Source organism: Maylandia zebra, linkage group LG15, assembly GCF_041146795.1.
Source record: "Maylandia zebra isolate NMK-2024a linkage group LG15, Mzebra_GT3a, whole genome shotgun sequence".
Classification (NCBI taxonomy): domain Eukaryota; kingdom Metazoa; phylum Chordata; class Actinopteri; order Cichliformes; family Cichlidae; genus Maylandia; species Maylandia zebra.
In genome coordinates, this window is record NC_135181.1 from 33577810 (window position 1) to 33600811 (window position 23002).

Here is a 23002-nt window from a genome sequence, read left to right on the forward strand (position 1 = left end):
GGGGCAGCTCAACCCCTCAGCCAAGTGCTAAGACATGCCCATCACTATGTGTTACACCGATTAGCGTCACATGCATGATGAGGGAAGAAGAAATTTGTCATCATTTGCATCATTCCATGCACATGAAGCTGCAGCCAGTGATGGGTCCAGTGCTTGTCACATCCCAAAGGCAGTTTACAAACCCAGTGGAAGGATTGTGGGGAGGGAGGGGGGGGGGGGGGGGGGGGGGGGGAGTTGTCACCGTAAACAAAAAAAAATTGTTTTCTCAGAAAAAGAATGGAGACTCTTGCTGATCCATCAGGATCCGTCATTATGTGTGATCAGTAAATTGGGGTACATCATGAGACTTAATCTTCACCCAGATGCCATCCACATACCTGAACCAACGACTTGGTGGTGTTCCACTGTGACCAACACCATCCCCACAGATAGAGTGTCCAGGGAAGCAGAAAAGCGTCATATCAAGAAGGCCCTGAGCAAATGTGGTTATTTGGTCAGTGAAAATAAAACCACTCTGTTATATTATAGTGTATACTATATATTGTAAGTTGCTGGACCTCTCTAAGGTCCAAGCTGTTTAAAAGGTGAGGTAACTGTGCTGCTGGGGTTGTGCCAGCTGGTGTCCTTCCTGGGCTCTGGGTCTGTTAGCTGTTCGTAGGTTCCTCTGGTGCTTTAAGCTTCTCATCCTGGCTGTTTGTGCTACTAGGGTGGGTCTGGCATGAGCTTTCTGGCCTCTTTCAGATGTTGGTGGAGGCTTTTGGGCTGTGGTGAAAGCCTTTTTTCACGTTTTCTGGCTCTATGCACTGGTGTGCATTGTGAATCGGTCCTTATCTTTACTCTGCGTGACATTTCTGGATTCGTGTTGCCTTCTTTCACCACCATAAGAGCTGGTGTTTGGACCTTTGTGATTTGGGTGGCCGTAACGGGAATGGGGGTGCCTTTTTTTCTCTCTGTCCTGGTGTGGGTGTTTGTTTGTTTATTTATTTTTATGCTTCCTTTTTAGCTTATAGGGCTGATGTCCATTACACTGGACAAATTTTAATGGACAGACACTTACAGAGCTCTTTTACTCTAACTGAACACTCAAAGTGTTTTTTACTACAAACGTCATTCACCTCACCTAAGATTATGAGACTTGGATGACTAAGAACCTACACAGAGGACCTCATTCACCTAATCATGACCTATAGGTTATCTGTAGATCATGAATAGGTCATGACCTACCTCTGACTCCTAAGAAGAAAAAAAGACAGCCAATGAAAATCAGGAGGTTCTTTGTTTACCTTTAAAAAAATAGTGTCTCCTTCACATCTTTTGTACTGTGAGACTAATATGTGGACTATTTTTTATTTTTTTTACTATTAGAGGAACAGCTGATACCCTGTATAAGCTCAACATGTTTTTATTTAATTAGATCACAGAGAAGAGTTGATAGGTTTGAAGAAAAATTTCAGACATACCACATATATAAAATGCCACTAGAAGCAATAAAGAAAACATTTAATAGAAGTTGGGTTAGAATGAGTCAGTCTGATTTAAGTAATCCTCTATTCACTGCTGTGAGTCTTCTAAAGGCAGCATTTAAACATCCTTAAGGTACCCTGTACCCTAACCACTTAAACTAAACCATCGTACCTTTACTCCACTTTCTAAGACAATACTAACATGGATTAAATGACATACACAGCACAGCAGCGTAAATACAGCGTGACACTTTGATGTTCAGGAAACATAATGTGAACATAGTAGACAACACATAAGACACTGGACAGTGAGTGTACATACACACGCACAAAAAGACAACAACTGATAATGCCAGACTGAAGAAGACTATGAAATATACAAATTAAAGCACATTAAATCAACATAAAATCAAACTAAATCAAATGGAGTAATTAATGCCATTCACTGAGAGCAGTACTAATTTTTCTCTGGAGTGGCTTTCAAATAAATTTCAAGGCTATTGTACAAAAGCTAAAATACAAAAGCTATTTTAGAACAACACAAATGTTAAATAAATCCACTTTTTCCTTTTCATAAAAGTATCTGACAACAGACAAAACACAGTTCATGGGATATTTACCTATGGGCAGAGGCGCCCCAGAACACAGGGACATATTATTTAGTTGTCTTTGATACATTTAGTTAAAATAGAAACAAATTAGTAACATCCTGGAGCCCAAGAGTAAATCTTCTTATATTCTTCTTATTAGCATCTTCCAGAGTTAGCGGTATTCTCTCTCCAGTACACTCTACTTTGAATACTTCAGGGCTAGCTGTATAGGAAATAGAACAACAGAAATAAAAAATGTATGGCAGTTAAATTTTGACAAACGATTGTGCAAATATGGGTTATCTATTCTACTATCTATACTATATACAATTTTGAATGATTAATCTAGCAGAGAAGGCTGCATATGTTACCTTATGAGCAGTGTCTGCAAACTGCTGGACTTTGTGTGTCAGTTCCACAGTTTTGTCCTCAGCACGAGTTAGTCTGTCTCCACGCTCGCCCAGAGTAACATTCACCCTCTGGACTAAATTACCTACACTTCTGCCTTTGGCACGGTTCCGCATTTGACCTGTTTATATACACACACATACACACACAAAAGGATATTGAGAGAATTTTATACTTGTCCGTTTAGTAAGAAAATAGTGGACCAAATACCTTTACAATATGTCAAGTATCTTAAACTTAGGTCCATATTTCTTGAGCTTCTGAAAATCAGAGACTATTTTTAAAAATTGTTGTAATTTCTAAAAACTAGAAGCCATACTTTTTCAAAACTGCACTTAATCTGATTTGGATTTTTTCTTTCTTTTCTTGATTTGTTTTTTGGTTGTTTGTTTGTTTAAAATGTAATGAACAGAAGTGGACAGAGGCAAAATGACAAAAGAAAGAATCACTGCCCAAATAATTACTGTAACCATAACCTAACTGTATAACAGCTAGTCCAATGCTGTATGTGACCCAGGTCGGTATGGCGTAACTAAAGGCTGTAGCAAACCCACGGGACGTTGGGTGTGGGTATTGTTCCAGGCGCAGGGAGTGCAGGCCCTCACATACTCCCTGACATCTTTATCCAGAGTATCCCACCAGAAATACCTCATGAATAAAGAAATGGTCTGACTGTTCCTTGAATGGCCAGTATTTGGCCAGTATGAACCCAGTCCAGGACGGGATGCTGCTGGCACAAAGCGTTGATTCACTGGACCAGTTCCCAGGTCAGTTTCAGTCTCCAGCAATGTCCGGCTATGTACCCAATCTTGCATGTAGAGGGGAGGATGGTTGGGAGATACGAATGATCAGTTCGGAGACGAACTGGTGAGAAAGTGTGTCCTGTTTGTCATTACGATAACCTGGGCAGAAAGAAATGGGAAAAAATGTGCCTGGTGTGCCTTTAGTCTCTTAGGTATTCTAAGGTGAGTTAAGTTCTTGTGAGCAGCCCATATGGTGAATGGTTGCTCCATTGTCTCCAGCAGGTTTCGCCACTCCTCCAGGGAGGTTTAACTGCTAATAGTCGCCCACATCATAATTTCTCTGTACAGGGGTGAGGCGACGAGAAAAAAAGGCACAATGGAACATTGGTGGACGTGAGGCATGTTAAGGGTGAGGCTACCGGGCTGTAGTTGCGTATAAACCATCTGTAGAAATTGGCAAACCCCAAGAACCGTTGAATATGTTTCTGTGATGTGGGAGTTGGCCATTCCTTGACCGCTTGGGCTTTGGCCGGACCTGCCTTCACCTGCCCTCCTACCAGGATGTAGCCCAGAAAAGACACAGACGGTAAGTGAAATTCACAATTTCAAGCTTTGACATAGGATTCGCTTTCAAGGAGGTGCATGGACATGAGCTTGGTGTTCCTCGAGTTTTCAGTAGATCAGAACATCATCCAGATATACAAAAATGAATCTGTTCAAAAAGTCTCTAAGAATATCATTCACAACAGCTTGGAAGACTTGGGGCATTGGTTAGCCCAAAAGCATTACCAAATATCTGAAATGTCCAAGTGGTGTATTGAATGCAGTCTTCCATCATCTCTCTGTCTTATGCGAATCAAATTATATGTGTTGCAGAGGTTGATTTTGGTAAATATCGTGGCACCATGAAGATGTTTGAAAGCAGAGTTCATTAAAGGCAGTGGGTATTTGTTTTTGACTGTAATGTCATTCAGACCCCTATAATCTATGCACAGATGAATGGTTCTTCAAGGACGGGGAGATTATGCCTGCTGCGAGAGATTCCTGAAAATATTTTCCATGGCTGCTCGTTCAGGCCAGGACAAGATGTAAAGACAGCTAGTGGGAAGAGAGATCCGGGGAGGAGTTCAATCGCGCAATCATTTGGTCTGTGAGGTGGAAGTGAGATGGCATTTTGTTTACTGAAAACCTCCTATATGTCATGCTACTCAGATGAGATGGTAGAGAGATCTGGAGTGGTGTTGTTATGGGCATGAGGTTCTGCATATTCGGGTGGGCACACGGAGGTGAGACAGGTTAAGTGACAGAACCGCGATGGAGGCAAGTTACAGTACTGGAAGGGGAGCAGGAGTGACAGGAACTGGAAGTGCGTGAGCCAAATGCCTGTGGGGTCTGTAGTTCTTCTCAGCTTCTTTTTCTTTCAGGCGGTTGTCAATCCATAGGGAAAGGGAAACTAACTGCGAAAGAGGCAGGCTAATCGTGAAAGACGAGCTGATCTTTCATGGTTTCATTTAGCACTTGCAAAAATATCCCCTGTAACATCCGATATGGCCAGCCAGTGGGGTGGTTTGGTTTAAACTAGATTAAAACCAACAATGCTCTTAAAATATATATATATTAAAATAAAATAATTAAACATGCTCAGCGAAAACAGGTTTAGCTACATTCTGGACCATGTCTCCAGAATGCACTATCTAGCAAGCTGATTGGAGACCATAACAGTCAATCAGAATTTTTGCATCCAATTCTTTGATTGGATGGTTTTGTGGCACACTTATAATGGTGTACAGAGAGTTGTACGTGCACTGAGCAGAGATGTTGTGAGTGCAAACGACAGACTGAGAGCAGGTCAGCAGATGTCTGTCAGCACACAGAGCAGAGATCTGAGCAAGAGCAAATGCCAACAACTAAGCGAGAGGGGCTGTTATTGTGTGTGTATATAGATAATAGCAAAAACTGAAATACATTTCTTGCAAGCAGCAATGAATTTTGTTCGCTCAAATTAAACTTTTGTTACCTCATAATAATTTTCTCCTCAACATGCAACATTCGCACTTGCAAATTGAAATAATAACGCCATATTTTTGGATGTATTGGTTTCTGCAGTCTCAACTCTATCACAATGTAAAATACACTTTTTGACATCACTGTACGCACAGTACACAGCAACACCAAAGTCAAATAATGACCATTAATAAGCATTCTTAAAAAGAAAGGGGATATGGTAACATACGAAGGTGAAAAGATGTATAATATTATGCTTGCCCAAATTTGTAGCTATAACAGCTTCAACGCCTCTGTGAAGGCTTGAGTCCAACTCCCAAAAAAAAAACCTCACACCATAAACCACCCTTCACCAAACTTTACACTTGAAGGTATTGAAACTGAAAGCAGCTAACCTGAAAGAGAGGGTCATAGCTAAACTGGGAACTGGACCATCCAAGGCTGATTATCAAGACTATGTGAAGTACCCTCTAAAGGTCTACTAGAAGATAGTATGGAGAATCAACCAACTGGGACCATCAGTAAGAACAAGCAGCTGATGTACACCACAGCAACAGTGATCCTTGAGATGCTTGGCTACAAGTTAAACAGCCACAAGAAGAAGGAGACTAGAGACCAAGATCAAGGCAGCACGAACAGAAACTAGTTAACTATCCTAGCTGTAGAAAGGTATGAGAATGGGTTCCAGTGCTCAGTGGACAACATCAGGCCCTAGCATAATTCATGCCTACTGGATAAGATGCACCCAGAATGGCTAACCAAAGAAAGAACAGCCCTTATCCTCAAGGATCTCCTCTAAGGACCAGTCTTATCCAAATACCAGCCAATAACCTCCCTCAGCACAACATGGAATGTCTTGTCAGGCATCATAGTGGCCATGATGAACTGGCACATAGCTCAATACACCAGCAGGGCCCAGGAAAAATATATAGAAACACCAGTAAGACCAGACTGACCAACCTGTGTATTGCCTGGACTGAATAAAAGAAAGCCTCTATGACTCAATGCCTCACACATAGACCCTAAGAGCGTTTATCTGAAATTTGCTGAGGAATGTGATGAATAACAAAAGAGGCCAAGTTCAAACCAATTTCATATGTCACCATCAAGTGCAGGATTTGCCAAGGAGATACTTTATCCCCACATTAACTCTGTGGTTAGTTCACCACGGAAGAAACAAACGATAATTGTCTGTCTTCCTGGACTGCACCGTGCGCATTGAAGAGACTGGGAACATCAACACTGAAGTTTACTGGAAGCCCACACACACAGACCAGTACCTCCTCTTTGACTCCCACCACCCTCTGGAACACAAACTTGGAGTAATCAGGACCTTACAACACTGGGGAGAAAATGTTCCCTCTAAGCCTGGAGGGAAATAGAGGGAACACACACATGTAAAGGAAGCTCTCAAAAACATGTGGTTATCCTAATTGGGCTTTCATCAAGTCAGCAAAGATGCACAGAAAAGAAGATCAGACACCAGCTGGGGAGGATAAGAAAGACAAACGCAACAACATTGTCATCCCCTATGTGTCAGGGCTTCGCTGTGTGGAGGTGAGGAAGAGCGGACCCAAATGCAGGACTCACGGGCTAGTGTGGAATGAAGATGGTGTTTATTATACAGAATGGATGAACAGAACATGAGACGGATGACTGGCTGATTGACTGACTGAAAGACTGACTGAACTGAACCGAACTGGAACATGCGAGGTAGACAACGTTAATGACTAGACAATGAACTGGTGGAAACCGATGACTTAAATACACAGACTGATGAGGATGATAATGAGAGACCGGTGAGTACACAGCTGAACATAATGTGGCTAATAACACATATAGTGGAACTAGAACATAATACACAGAGACAGAAAGTTGGCACAGTGAAACACGAGCATGTAGAAAATAAACTGAACATGAACAAACTGAAGTTGCTGGGTCAATGACCCAGGAACCCTGACACTATGTAGCCGGTGTATCCGAAAAACTCAGGAGAGTCTTCTCCAGGCACGACATCCCAGTTTACTTCAGACAGAAACTGGTTCATCCCAAAGACAAAACACACAAATCTAACAATGTAGTGTATTCTGTAGTGTAGCAAGGAATGCACAGACCTCTACATTGGAGAGACCAAACAGCCACTTCATAAACACATTGCACAACATAGAAGAGCCACCTCCATGGGACAATACTCGGCTATCCATCTGCATCTAAAGGATAAAGGTCACTCTTTCGAGGATGCCAATGTTCACATTTTGGACAGAGAAGATGGTTTGAAATAGGAGTGAAAGAAGCTATCTAGGTCCACTGTGAACGGCCATCTTTGATCAGAGGCAGTGGTTTACGACACCAACTGTCTGCCATCTATAATCCAGCTTTGAGATCTCTTAACAGACGCCTTAACGCCCACTCACATTCTGGGAAATCACATGATAGGGTGGGGCTAGATTTCACCATGAGCTCACCCGAAACCTTCGCTGATTGTGACCCACACCCCTTTTCACACCTTGGCTCATGTGATTAGGTAGAGGATCCTTAGGGGGTTCATTGTCGTTGTCGTCCCCCCCCCCCCTCCCCGGGACACTCAAACAGGGATTAAATATGGGACTCTTCACCGTTTGACCTTAGAACTGAAGAAGCTTCTTGGATGAGAGGTGAAACATCTTCAAGCAACTTAAAGAAGTCCAGACGCTTTTTTTCTTTCCAAGCTAACTTCAACTTATACACCAATATGCTGATAACATTTTGAAATGCAAGTCTACTGATACAAACAAATTCATACTATTACCATCATCCTCTGCTAGCATTATCAATAGCAACACATTGTTAAGCCATTGCTATGGAACTGTTTACTTTTAATTGTGGTGCAGCTTGGCATGTGTCCCATCCATTACACTGGCCCTATTACTGGTTTCAGTGGAATGCTGTGCTCACTCTTAGTCACAGAACTAATGCCAGCTATTGTATGAACCTCCCTGAAACAAACAAAGTCTCCTTTCATGTCAGGATCTCATTACAAAGAGGCCTTTCTCTGGCAACAGAAAGGTGGAGCTCAGCAAGAACAATAGACAAAAAGACAGAAGGGAAAATGACTATGAGACATGCTGGGGATACAATGAGCTGAGGAGTCCCAGTGCCATAACATTAAGACAGGAAGAAATCTATGAATCAAAGGATGTTTTTTGAGCTGTACAATAGACCTAGCACCAATTTCAGAAAAGGATCGCCATTTCATTAGATCTATTAGAATCATTTGGAGGAATTTCGTGGATTGAAATATTAGGAGTTCCTGTGAATAAAATGTAAAAAAGATCTTATATCAGCATCAGACAAACTCATGATTTGTTTAGTGCATGCTGGGGGTGTACAATAGGATACAAGTGTTTTTCTAGTTACTGACCATTCACAAGACTTCAGTATACAAGGCACATTTAACCGTACATTCATACAGTGTTTTATTTCATACACCTTATCTATGTCACAGGCAATTTAGAATCAGTTAACAAGCATGTCTTTGGACTGTGGGAGGAAGCCAAAATACCCTATAACCTATTCCACCACCATACCACTTCAGTTAGAATACCACTAGTGTTAGATTCACATTTAATTTACCTAACTTGAGCTATCATTTACTATCCATTTAATGCCTCCAATTTGAGTTTCATTTTTTCACTATCAGCAAAAAATGGATTAGCATTTACACAGCATTTGAGTGGTCTCATTGACTCTTCAAAATGGCAGCAGCCTTGTCAAAGCGAGAAGAAATTGTGTTAAATAAAAAAGGATATGGAACACATTACTTATTACAGAGCTCTCCAAAAGTTGATTCTGTTCATTTGAACATAGTGTTTTCAGTGGGAGAAACGTTTTGTCACTCATCCAAGTGACTTCTTCAGTCTCAGCTGACTGCAGGTTTCCCCAATCTTATAAACAGTACATTTGTTTAATGACTGAAACTAGCACCACTGAAGGAACAATGGGATGGGAGGATAGTTCCTTCATCATAATTACAGAGCTGCTTCTCACAGGATATTGATATTGTTAACACTTTTATGAAGTGTTAAATTTATAGCGGGTAAAACATGTATTTAACACCTGCAGCTTGCATGTATTATTTTAGGGTCTAAGGTACTGTTGGCATGAAATTCCCACCAGATGCCAGTAACAACTCATCTAATCCACACATGCGAAGAAATCAAACTATAGATGTCCATAAATTATGTCTAATAATGAGAAATGACACAGGGAAAAATTATTGAACACCCTTACTGAAATTTATTTAATCCTTTGTACAAGATCCTTTGTTGATGATGATAGCTTCAAGATGCCTCCCGTGTGGAGTAACTAGTCACATGCATTGCTCAGGTGTGATTTTGGCCCATTCTTCCACACAGTCTTCAAATCTGGAAGGTTCAGTGGGCTCTTTAATGAACTCTGAGCTTTAGTTCTTTCCATAGATTTTCACTTGGATTTAAGTCAGGTGATTGGCTGGGCCACTCACAGCTTTATTTCCTTTCTCTGAATCCAGTTGAGAGTATCCATGGCTGTGTGTTTGGGATCACTGTCTTGCTGAAGTGTCCACCCTCATTTCATCTTCATCATCTGGGTAGATGGCATCAGATTTTATCAAGAATGTCTCAGTACATTTTTTCATTCATCCTTCCTTCAATTATATGAAGGTGTTGATGTATATTGCTGCAAAAGGTTGTGTTTTTTGGGTAGATATGCAGTGCCTTTTGACCGTCAAACATGGTGTGTATTATGGCATCCAAAGACTTCAGTTTTAGTCTCATCTGACTAGACTACATTCTGTCAGTAATTCACAGGCTTGTCTAAATGTTATTTATCAAACTTTAAACCCACTTCAACATGCTTCCGCAATGATACCTTGCTTGGTGACCATGCACACAGGCAACGGGAATTGTACCTGCCTGTTCCTGTTCTTTCTGTAGTGCTCTGTAAGTGGTCTATGGCTCTTGGACAACTCTTCTGATAATTTTTTTCACTCCTCTATCTGAAATCTTGGGGCGAGCACGTGGTCAAGGCCAGTTTATAGTGAAACAGCCAGACCAAGTTTTAATTCATTTGAAAGTCTAATAAAATTTGGCAACTGTGCCAACACAGTGCAGAGCAGCTACCCAGAGCTCGATTATCTTGTTAATAATTTTACATCTTGGCTGAGTACAGCTCTGGATACTGTGGTTGCTCTAAAAAAAGAAAGTATCAAATCAGAGGTACTTGACTCCCTGGTATAACTCTCAAACATGTACCTTAAAGCAGATAACTCATAAGCTGGGGATGAAATGGCGTCTCATTAATTTAGAAGAGCAAAATGTTACTTTTTAGCAAAATTATAGGCTAATCTCCAACCTTCCTTTTATCTCAAAGGGTTAAGGTTTTCTTAAAAGACTAGTTGTAAAACAGCTTACTGATCATCTGCAGTGTGGGCAGTGGTTTATTTGAGTCTGTTTCAGTCAAGTTTCAGAGCTCATCGCAGAACAGAAACAGCTTTAGTGAACACATAAACTTCTTATGACAGGACTCATCTCTGTACTTTTTCTGCTAGACCTCACTGCAACATTTGATACTGTTGACTATAGTATTTTATTACAGAGATTAGAGCATGCTGTAAGTATTACAGGTTAGCAGTATTGACAGATTTAAAGATTAACTGTAATTTGATATATAACTACCTTCAGTCTGGGTACTAAGGGAAGACCAGTATAGATTAAGAAATCTTTGGATGTCATGTTTCCCATAATACAGACAAAACCCTCTTTTCATTAAACCCGTTAAAACATTAAACCTCTATATGTTCCTTTAGTCACTATCTTACCTTGACCTGGTGAGGGACTTTGGTTTGAAACCATCAAGTTTTTTACACGATTCAAGAAGGCTTTGCAGCGATAGATGACCAGATTCATGGTGCAGGCATCTAATTGAACAAACATAACACATTACAACAAAACAAAATTTTAACAAAAAATCTGTTAAGAAATAACTTTCATCATAACCTCAGTAACCATGAGACACTACCTTGTGTTAGTTTGGACTGGCAGTTAATGAATTCTGTGTGTTTGGGAAGAACAAAGCTCTTCCGTCGTGCCTGTAGGTTTTTGGATTCATAGGTATCTGGGTGACCAGCTCCTGCCAGTTCTTGATCACATTTATCAACTCGTCCCTGCTGGCTTGCCTTTCCCAACTTCCTTGACTTTCCCAGACCACCTGCTTTCCCCTCCCAGTGGGTTTGACAGGCGTGGTACAGGATCTGGACAAAAATACACTTGTCTGCTGAGGAGCTAGCCACCCACTGGTCCACAGCATTGTCAAAAACCAAATCAAACTCTGGGCTGTCCTGAAGAGGAGGACACAGGAAAACAAACAAAGCTGGCAAACAACTGAATGCATATGAAATGTAATGTAAGGATACAACAGGTACTGCTGCTGACCTTGTTGGGGTTAATCCCGTTGACCTGTTTGAGTTGTTCAACTGTCCACTGGGACCTCCTGATGAAGGAGGAGGAGCCTCCAAACCGCTTCACCTTGGTGATGAGAAGCTGAGGAGGTCTGGTGTTGGTGACTAGGAAATAAATGCAAACCACAATATCAGAATTTAAAGCTTGTAATAATAATTTTACTAACACCAGAGATTTTGTTCTGATCATTTTAAACTAAATTTTTTAACATAAAAAAGATACTTGATAACCAAAGAACTGAACATTTAGAGTAGATTTCTTTTCATTTAGATGGTAAGAAATTCCCTGCCCTTGAAGACTACAAAAATAATACATTCATTAGAAGCTTTGCAATTTGCAAAAAGAGCTTGTGCACAGTGTTACTGGAGGCCAAGGTAATGCCATCCAAGCATCTGGCTAGATATCATATTTTGAATATTTGACTGAGGACTGAGTACAATAACTTCAGTTTTATCTGAATTTATAAGTGCATCATCACCAGCAGATTATTTGCAAGTGTTCAGTTTCAGTAATGAACAACAAATGAATAGAAGCAAACCCAGCAATGCATCTTCCATTTATGCTCCTGGAGGTCATAGGCCTCAAAAATCACTTAACACTCATTTACTGTTTCACCTTTTTAGTTAGTTTGTTAGTTTTTTTGATTTGTTCAAATCAATGTCACCTTCATAAAATGTTAAAGTAGTTTGAGTCACTGCACCTTTCAAGAATGCTTTTTGGTACAGCATAACGTCTGGCTGGTGGTGTTGTGTTTGTTGAAAAATAGTTGACCACTGTCAATGTCAACGTAAGTTCTCCTTCAATGTCTTTTGCAGACTTTCTAGCAAGAGCAAGTGTTGGAATTGATATTTCTTATATTGTCATTTATGCTTAGAAATACATAATCATTTGTATGCTGATAAGAATCATATCCTTATTAGGTCTGATAAGATTCTGTGTGCATTTGTGTACCATGAGATGAGAAGAAGCAGCCTCGACGTTATAATTCCATTATAGCTTTTGAAACCAGACTGTTCTGTTTCTTGAGGTGCAAGACTTCCCACCTTTAAATGTGCATTTGAGATATGACATATTGCAAGTTCCTGTTTTTATAGTTTAGCAAGACACTTGCTTCTGTTTTTCTGCATACCTCATACACACAGTTTAAGTTCATTGTAAGGTCATATGTCTATGTATAGTATGGCTGGAAGAACACACACATGCACCTACACACACCCACACACACAGAATGTTGTTCAGATATGCCTGTTTAAGAATGTCACGTGTATTTGTAATTGCATATTCATGAATGATTGCTTGCTGACAATAAAAAGGGCTGTAGCGAAGGAATAAGTTGAAGTTGGCTAAGGAAAGATGAAGGCCTGGGCTGACTTCCCTCGCGAGCCACAAAGACAAAGAGCTCTATCTTGTCTTGTTTTGTCGTGTAGTTATTGGTGTCGTGTTCCAGCGGGGTGTGTGTGTGTGTGTGTGTGTGTGTGTGTGTGTGTGTGTGTGTGTGTGTGAATGGACATGGTCATGGTCATGATGGGAGGGGTTCACTGCACCCTGCTGGGATGGTTGTTCGTTCCAGAGTGTGTGGCTTCATGTTCAATTCAGTTTTATCTATACAGCTCCAAATCACAACAAGTCACCTCAAGGAGCATTATATTGTAAGTAAAGACCCTACAATAATACATACAGAGGAAAAACCCAACAATCATATGACCCCTATGAGCAAGCACTTTGGCAACAGTGGGAAGGAAAAACTTCCTTTTAACAGGAAGAAACCTCCAGCAGAACCAGGCTCAGGGAGGGGTGGCCATCTGCAGCGACCGGTTGAGGTGAGAGAAGGAAGACAGGATAAAAGACATGCTGTGGAAGAGAGTCAGAGATTAATAACAAGTATGATTCAGTGCAGAGAGGTCTATTAATACATAGTGAGTGAGAAAGGTGACTTAAGAAGAAATATGGAATCTGCTGGGAGATTCCATAATGGGAATCCCCCAGCAGCCTACACCTAAGGGGGGGATTCAGGGTCTACGGAGCCCTGCAAGGGACATGGGAGATCTCGCAAAACAAACTCGGGATCTCGCAAAACTTTTGCGATATTTCACTAAAGTTGAATTCCAACAATGGCGGCAGCTACTTAGTTGTAATATTACTCTTTCTGGGTCACAAAATAAACTTTTAAGATATTTTGAGGCGCGAATGTAGTTGTGTAAACGTCAAATATCTGCTCGGTTTACAAGACATCACATATTTGCAAAAGTGCTCCGACATTTTCGGAGATCTGACACCCACCATCTCGAAGCTAACGGGAGGTCGAGACCTAGTACAGGCGGGAGGAACACCACTCTCCCAGCACATCGTGCCTTGACCTCCCGGTCGGCTTCGAGCTGGCGGTCTCCGAAGAATGCGGCTAAAACTTTTGCGAGATCTCACAAAACTTTTTCACAAAACTTTTGTGAGATCCCGAGTTTGTTTTGCGAGATCTCGCAAAAGTCCGTCTTAATTTTTTTTTCTCCCATGTCCGTTGCGGGGCTCCATAAGGGTCACCTGATCCAGCCCTAACTATATGCTTTAGCAAAAAGGAAAGTTTGAAGCCTCATCTTAAAAGTAGAAATAGTGTCTGTCTCCTGAATTCAACCTGGAAGCTCATTCCATAGAAGTGGGGCCTGAAAACTGAAGGCTATGCCTCCCATTCTACTTTGAAACAACAAGTAAGCCTGCAGTCTGAGACCAAGGAGCTCTAATGGGGTGATATGGTACTATAAGGTCATTAAGATAAGATGGGGCCTGAGTAGGAATTTGAATTCAAACCTAGATTTAACAGGGTGCCAATAAAGGGATTCTATACTGTCTTGAATATGATAATCTGCTAATGGGACAAATAAGTAGCCATGAATATTGTATTTTGATTATTATACATCAGAAAATTGTGAAGCCTTTATTTTGACACCTGGATAGACAGGGAAGCTTTTATTTTGACATGTCTATAGACAGGAAACAGGAAGTGCAGAGAACAGTGGGAATGGCTATCCCTTTGTAATCATTTGTGTTGAATCCAAAACAATCCTTCAGAGGAGTCCTTCAGAAAGCAATGGTTCTAAGTTCTTGCAGTTCTTTGTATATTAAGTAATTAGTAATAGGGTGTTTTGTGACATTGTTTTGTACCTTCTTTGAAGTGCAGTAGTTATAGGTCGTAGCCTCTGAGCTAATGATAAAAGCGTACACTTACCAACTACCTGCTCATTTTTCATTGTATTAATGTCAGACTGTATATCTACAGGATACTTATTTTGTAGTCTCCTATGTTAGTGCCTAACTATACTTACATGCTGATTATATGACAGTCCTTTGTGTTTTTGTGTTTTGTATGTGTTTTTCATCACTCCAGTTCATGATGTCATTAAAGGAGCAAGTATGCTTGTCTTCATGGCTCTTGAAAAGGAGTTTTGCTGGCTGTTTATCTATGCTCACATTCAGAGAGTTCAACACATAGAGAGAACAGTACAGAAGCCAATATTGGAGAAATATGCTCTCTGTTTCTAGTCCCTGTCATTATGGTTGCTGCAGCATTTTGGATTAACTGAAGGCTTTTCAGTGTGTGGTTGTTGTTTTTTTTAGGAAATCCTGATAATAACTCCAACTTTTATCTGAATTTAGAAGCAGAAAATTAGAGGCCATTCAGGTCTTTATGTCTTTAAGACATTAGTGCAGTTTAACTAATTGGTGTGTGTTATCTGGTTTCATGGATAGATAAAGTTGGGTGTCATCTGCATAGCAGTGAAAATATATGCTATGCCTTCTGATGACATTGCCTAAGGGAAGCATCTATAATGTAAACAGAATTGGTCCTAGCACTGAACCCTGTAGAACACCATAATTGACCTTAGTGTGTGAAGATTCCATTTACATGAACAAATTGGAGTCTATTAGCTAGATATGATACAAACCACTGTAGTGCAGTACCTGTAATACCTACAGCATGCTCTAATTGTTCTAATAGAATATTATAGTCGACAGTATTGAACGCTGCACTGAGGTCTAGCAGGACAAGCACAGAGATGAGTCCACTCTCAGAGGCCACAGGAAGAAGATCTTCCAAGTAGCGGGTGTTTCTTGGGTCAGCCCAGTGACCCTGATCTTGGTTCACACCAGGGTGGTTGGTCTCTACTGGGGTTGGCTGTCCAATGCCCATGGGACTCTCCCCCCTTGGTCGTTTGTGCCCCATCTAGGGCCTCACTCCTTCTCCTGCTGGATGGGCACGCAGATATCGGCGAAATGTGTGGCCTCAGGTCTTCAGTACTCTTTGGGGCTGTGGTTCTCCCGGATCCATCTCGTTCTGTCTTTGGCTCCTGGGGGATGTTATCGTGGCTTACCACCCTCATTTTCAAAGATATTTTGTGAAACAGACAGACACACTCACTCACTCACACATGCACTCGCTCATTCTCAACAGGCAGAGGAAAACTGAGGACTAAATACACAGAGGTTAATTGTCACAGACCCAGTACCATGATAGAGTGTGTCGCATGCTTCCTGTTTTATTTTTGATAGTGTGCTATTTTATTTTGATAGTGCATTATGTTCAGCTTTATTTCCCTGTCCTGTTAGTCTGATTAGTTCCAGCTGTGCTTCCCCTTCCCTCATTATCCTCCATGTATTTAATACTCCGTATTCCCCTGCCTGTTGTCATCCCTCGTTGCTGTTTGTGTCACTGTGGTTTTCGCGCTACTCCTAGTTCAGGTTCTGTTTTCTTGTTTGTAGTGTTTGATTTTACTATAGCAATAAAAGCTGCCTTCCTTAGTTTACCCCTTATGTTTAAGTCCTGCATTTGGGTCCAGCCTTTACCTGCCACACAGCCAGCGTTGACAAATACTACGTGCAGGTACATATCACACACATGACTTTGTTTATATAAGATCCTAACGCATGCAGAGACTATGCGTTAGTCTCTGCTATTTCCATTAACATATATAAAAAAACAAGCTTGCAGTGTTGGTCTTTTCTTAATATACATTAATACCTGTTTTAATTCACATATATCAAAAATTATTTATGTTTCATTTTTTTCCTAAAAAGAACTTTTATTTTTCCCTGTCTCCAAAAACTATGGAATAAGATCATGATTGAGATCTCACAGTATTAAAGTTGTATGACATATTCTCTGATATTAATGAGGTTTTAAACAAAAACAACAACAACAACAAAAACCAATATTTTGAGATGATAATTTCTCAGATTTGAGTCACAAAAATATGAATGTGCCCTGTCTGATTTTTTTTATGACTCCAATGGCCTCACTAGAACTTCAACCTACAGTTTTATTTTTTTTAATCAGAAACATAGAGTGCCTAATATAGACTTTTACCTGATATACAGATGAATGTGGCATAATCCCCCTTAGGTCCAGTAGGCAGGAAAGCCATCCTCTTTTTTTTCCTCCTCCTCACCTCCACCGCCACCAGCATCCGCTCATCACGAGGGATGAAGATCTCTTTGTTAATGGCAGACTGAATGTTCATTGTTGTCCAGAAACCTACACAAATAAATTATATACATGACTGTTGTTGTTATCCCTGGTTAGGAATAATTACCATCCTATCATTACATCTGAGAGAGGGCAAACGGACTTAACATCCAGCCTTTTATGTTTGAAGTCATACAGAGCGGAGTTTATGTATATGTGTTTTTGCTAATAATAAATCATCTTTAATTCTTAATGAAATATAATTAAAGTATAAGTCTGATTAATATGATTAATGAGAAATGCAATTTGAATAATGAAATCTTTCTAATACTTGAGTTCTGACCTCCTGGCCTTTAACTGTGATTTGATGTGTGTGTGCCTCTGTGCTGGGACTGTTTGTACCAACAGGAAATGCAAACTTAGCACACAGCCTAGACTTTGCCTCAGGCCTTTAGTGCAAATATTCACTGAATGTCTGACTTTAACATGTATGGCTGAATAAGAGAAATTACATTTAGTATATTGTAATTGAAAAACAGAGTGATGGATTTAATAATAAATCATATTAAAGTAAAACATGGAAAAGAATCTTTAAACTACATTTTAAATCATGTTAAATTAAGGTCACACAAATAGGTTCTATAAATAGGGTCTGGCTGGACATGTGGTGACTAGATTTTAACACAGATGATTAGATGTCCAGAGAGAAAAAGAGGGAGGAGAGCGAAGGGGAGAACACATATAAAAACTAACACTAGTTCTTGTGATGGCCAGAAGGCATCATCTGAAGATTTGGCTCTGAGAGTCCACAGATATGCCAGATGAGCAACCACTGCTCAAACAATGTGGACCCACTAATTGGGTCTAATTGTAATTTTGACTTTTTCTCTTCGCATTTTTTCTGTGTTGGATTATAAGTTCAGGAGGATTTAGATTTCCATCGTTTCCTAATGGATTACAACTTCCAAGAACTGGACTCCTTTCCTGTATATTCCCACAGAGATAGGTGCGTTGTTGCAAAGGCGTGCCCATTCGCTCCAATCTCTTTGTCCTCAAGGATCAGAATTAAATCAGTTTAGGTTAATTAGATTTAGTCACCAAGTTCACAGATTTAATAGATTGCTGCTGATAATGGATCTGACTGAGGTGAAACCTTGACCAGAGGGCCACCCTGGCAAGCATGCTTTCAGAGGGAGGAAGATCGACATCCAGAGGAACTGAGTAGCAGTCAGGGTGAGTCTCCTTCCCTGCTCCATTTGTTTGCTTACTGGGTAATACTCATAGGATCAGAGATTAGTGCTTTTATATAGAGATTCAGGATTGCGTGTGCCTGGTTGAAGATCAACAAAGCCACTCTCAAAGGACCTCCAATACCAGGATTCACCATAGCAGCAGGTAATTAAAGAGCCTCTATCCAGTGGACCACGGAATGTAAACCTGAGTCAGTCCTCACCATGATATTTAAATAAAAATAAAAAATAAAACAGAAGGGGGAGTTATTTAATTTGCTAGGGTCACTTTGTCATCATTATAGGCAGAATAAAAGTTTGATACAAAATATGTAATATTTAATGTCTGCTGTCATACATTGATTTACATTTGTTTCTTTTATATCTCATTATTCAGCTGGAACCTGACATGCTATACAAGTGGTCTCCAGCATAGACATGGTTTCCAGAATGGAGCCTAGCATGTGCCTGCCTGAGGACAGGGCAAAGATTCACACTGTAATTTTCACTGCACCTTTCATAATGTTGCTTGACATGGTTTAATGACAGAATATCAATCTGTGAACACATTTTGACATGAAATGTATTCGGGTCACAACCTGACTGTGTGTAGCCTATATTTAATAAATCACTTTAAAATACAGTTTCTTCATTTTAAAAGTCTCAAAACTTATTTCAATCTCATTTTTCGTCATTGGTCAGCCATGTAAAACACAACTTAATGTGTAAGTAAGGTTCAGAGAGCTTTTCTTTGGAAAATAATGTTTTTGGGATACATCCACAAATAGAATAGGCGGACTATGTTAAGCTCAGACAGTCTGTTACCCCAGTGACTGTTTAACCCTCTCAGGCTCAAATGAAACTTTTTGTTTGCTAATGCACAACCAAGTCCTGCAGTGGTACTTCTGAGTGAAAAAAAACTCATAAAATATGTATGTGGGGTAATCAGGTTGTTAGTTTTTAACTGTTGCAAATCGGCAACGCCTGCCTCGAGAGGGTTAAGTTAACTCTCTTTCTAGGACAGAAAAATCCAGTTTTCCTCAGTTCAAGGTTAAAAAACCAATAGTCCTTATCTAAACCTGCTGCTTGGAATAGGGGCCTGCAGTTGAAATAGTTATATCTTTCTTTTTTTGTAAAATGCTATAATAAAAGTGTTTTTTACTGGTATTTTCCTTAGCTTTAGGTGGTTTGAGACCACACAAAGTCTATATGGGGCAGGGGTTTGGGTTTTTTTTTATATCCAGATGTGCTAGTTCAGCGGCCTACTGAAATGACCCCCTCATCTTATTGGGGGTTGCTGTAGCTCAGGAGGTAGAGCAGGTCACCTACTGACTGGAAGGTTAGTGGATCATTGGCTCCTCGAGTCTGCATGCCCAGTATCCTTGGGCAACATACTAACCCCAAGTTGCTCGTATGAATGTTTGTTAGGAAGCACTAAAGACTTAGAAGAAAAGTGCTTGTGTGAATGTGACATGTTGCATAGAGCACTTTGAGTACACCAGGAGAGTAGAGAAGCACTATATAAGAATCAGTCCATTTACCATTTTATTGAGGATATCTAATTGACATAATGCTTTCCCTAGCTGCTCACCCTAACCATTAAAAATGAATTCCTAATCTTAACCCTTAGCCTAAACCTAACCATTACCTAATTGTAACCCTGATACTAAAACCTAAAAGAGCCTCAGGAATGTCTTCAAACTCGCGGGGACAAGCATTTTGTCCCCATAAGTAACTGTTGGTCCCCACAAGTATAGTGGCATGCCAATTTTCTTTCATCACAAATGTATGTAAACATGGTACACACATGCACACACACATGCATCCCACAAAAACATTGTTGATTTACATGCATTTTTGAATTTTTGTGTTCCAGGTGATTTTTGTATGTTTGTTGCATGTTTGTTTTTTCTTACAGGTGCAGCAGTTGGTGATACATGCATGTTTCTGTGCATTTCTATTTGTGCTCTATCGTTTTTTCTTCACCTGCCTGTCCTGCCCTAGACACTGTCTTACTGTATACCACGTATAATGTAATAAATGAAATAACACGAATAAGAGGAACCTATAGAGAATTTATAGAGCTGATCTTGGAAAAGCAAAATGTGTTTGGCATGACAGTGTGTTCAGATCATAATTCTGACTGCAAAAGCTGCCCGACAGAACAGGATGAAAAAAGTAAAATTTAAAAAAACCTAATAAAAACCTAATTCTTATTTATTACAAAAAGGCCAAAACCATTTGTCGTGTCATAATCGGTCACACTGATAGAAAAATCTCAGTTACAAGTGGCATCTTAGAGATTATGTGAATATAAATATATTTTGTGAATATGATTAATACTGAGTGAAAACAGAACTAAATGCAGTGTCTTAAAATCTAGTGTAATGTATTTGCATTTGTTAAGCAATTTTCTAGTCTTACTTATCATTTATGGCACTCAAGACTAAAAATCACATTCCAGCTCTTCAGGTTCAGAACCTCTATAATTTTTACTGAAAATCAGCGATAAATGATTCTCGGTTATTCTATCCAAATAGCAAAATGACACCAAGTCAGGTTCAGATTGGAATCCACTTGCATGATGGGCTGGATCATCATAGATCACAAGGATCACAGACTTAAACCAGGTCAGGCCTGCGTCCATTTTGTCTCAAAACAACAATATGTTTGCTTTTACTAATACAACTTTATATATTCTTTAAAAATTTAGAAGGCTGCCCTTCATTATTTAGTTAAATGTGAATCAGTTAACTCTAAACACAGTTTAAAACATTTCTGCTTTTTTAAAATATTTTTTTCTGTCAATCTTCACTAATAGCAGACAACATCAGACACTACAGTTACAGGTGTTTCTATCTTTGAGACACCTTTAGTTGCTCTGCCACATTTGAGAAAGCATTTTGCTATTATTTGTATTTCCATAAGATAGCAACAACTTATATATATATCAAGTTTGGAAATTATGAAAAGGACTCAGTGATTGTGAAATTAATCATGGCCCTGTTTCTTTCCTTCTTTGTACCCATCTTGTTTTTGAGCATTACAGAGTCCCTGAGGGACTCATCCCTCACAGGATTGTTTTACATTATTGTTCATCACTCAGTAATCTATGTGTGAATCACTGGACATTGGCAGTTTTTCTTATCATCCAAAATGTACATGTTTTGGGAAACAATTTCTGAAACAAAGATTTTCTCTGGTGAGCCAATTCAACAGCTGCATATTATCAACAATATTATAATATTGTTGTTATCACTGACCTATATTTACAAGGTGAGCGTGACCTGGGTTTATAAATGCTCATTTTAATGATAAATGGAATGGTCCTTATATAGCACCCACTCAAAGCTCTTTATATAACATGTGTCATTCAACCATTCGCACAAGCACTGTTTTCTATACTTTTTCCAACAAAGGTGCTTTCAATCTAGCATTCATTCTTTAATTTGGCATGCAGGTTTGCCCCCCACCCGAATCCTATTTTATTCTAATGCTTCATGTTTGACGGGATGTTTTCTGTTTTTGTTTTTGTTTTTTGTGTTTTGTTTTTTTTTTTGGGGGGGGGGGGGGGGGGGGGGTGACAATTAAACACAATGAACAACAGTGAAATGACAAAGTATTCAGATCTTTGTCTTCAGTAGAGTACCACCATGCATTTACCAAACAAAGACTTTCATTGCCATAGTTATAAACAATGTTATTGTTTTCAGCTGCTGTGCAGCTACACTTCAAATAAATTACATCTTTATAAGACAACCAACCCAAAATTGCATGAAACAGTTAAGTCAAACATGGCTAATTGTGTTTTGACATTTTGATTCCTTACTCTACGTTTTTCACTCATTTACCAAACTTAAGTCTAAATGTTATCCTACCCGTTCTTGTTTTCTTCTGTTTCCAAATCCTGGACTGGTCTTTGTTTCTACTCCAGTGAGACTCTTGTGTTAGTACAGATGTTCAGTTAGTACGTGGTTAAATTGATCAAATACTTCCAAGGCTTCAGTCCTGAATTTATACCCAGGCACACTAAGTGGCGTGCCTTGCTGTGAAGGCACACAGCAACCATAGTCCATCCCATTTCAAAAGGCTGACAGGCACATGGTATGAGCCAGAGAACAGACAGTTGCTGTCTCAAAAACTGAGCTTTCCGTGGAAGTCTTCATTATTACACATGTGCAAATCTTTATCAGCCAATTAGAATATAGTGAAATTATTTAATTTTAATAACTATATATATATCTATATGATGTGACACTGCATCACTCCATGAACACATGAGACAAAAGCCACTACAACCCCAAAGTTTTCTGAACTTTTCTATACATAACAATTAACATACAATGAATAGCTTAAATAATGCTATGTAACTATAAAATAATTTTAAAAACAAGAATGCAATATGCCAAAAAAATAATGAAGTTAAAACCAATTTAAAAAAAATAAATAAGAAAATTTAAATAAGCTTAAATTGAAATGACCTAATCCCATAGGGAAATTCATATGTCTGACATAGCTCATCTATTAAAGCCTGATGGTTGTGGGTGCGAATGATTTTCTATATCTCTGAATTTATTCTGTGAATTTTATTTTATTTTTTCCCAACAGAGAGAGGAGTACTGATGTTACTGTTGTTG

General features: G+C 39.6%; 1 protein-coding gene across 2 annotated transcripts; it reads right to left on the reverse strand.

Annotated features, from left to right (window-relative positions):
• Nucleotides 1-1384: 1384 nt before the first annotated feature.
• On the reverse strand, nucleotides 1385-22444 carry stxbp6l (syntaxin binding protein 6 (amisyn), like). 2 transcript variants are annotated; one of them, XM_076874304.1, is made up of 7 exons: nucleotides 22244-22444; nucleotides 17038-17205; nucleotides 11658-11788; nucleotides 11245-11476; nucleotides 11045-11143; nucleotides 2425-2582; nucleotides 1385-2276 (listed from the first exon to the last, which is right to left on the reverse strand). In XM_076874304.1, the coding sequence occupies exons 2-7, from the start codon at nucleotides 17189-17191 to the stop codon at nucleotides 2253-2255; spliced, it is 798 nt and encodes a 265-aa protein (XP_076730419.1). In that variant the 5' UTR covers nucleotides 17192-17205; nucleotides 22244-22444; the 3' UTR covers nucleotides 1385-2252. The 2 variants fall into 2 exon arrangements, with proteins under 2 accessions (XP_076730419.1, XP_004564793.1); XM_004564736.5 differs by having other exon boundaries at nucleotides 11245-11563; nucleotides 22244-22442.
• Between the last annotated feature and the right edge of the window lie 558 nt (nucleotides 22445-23002).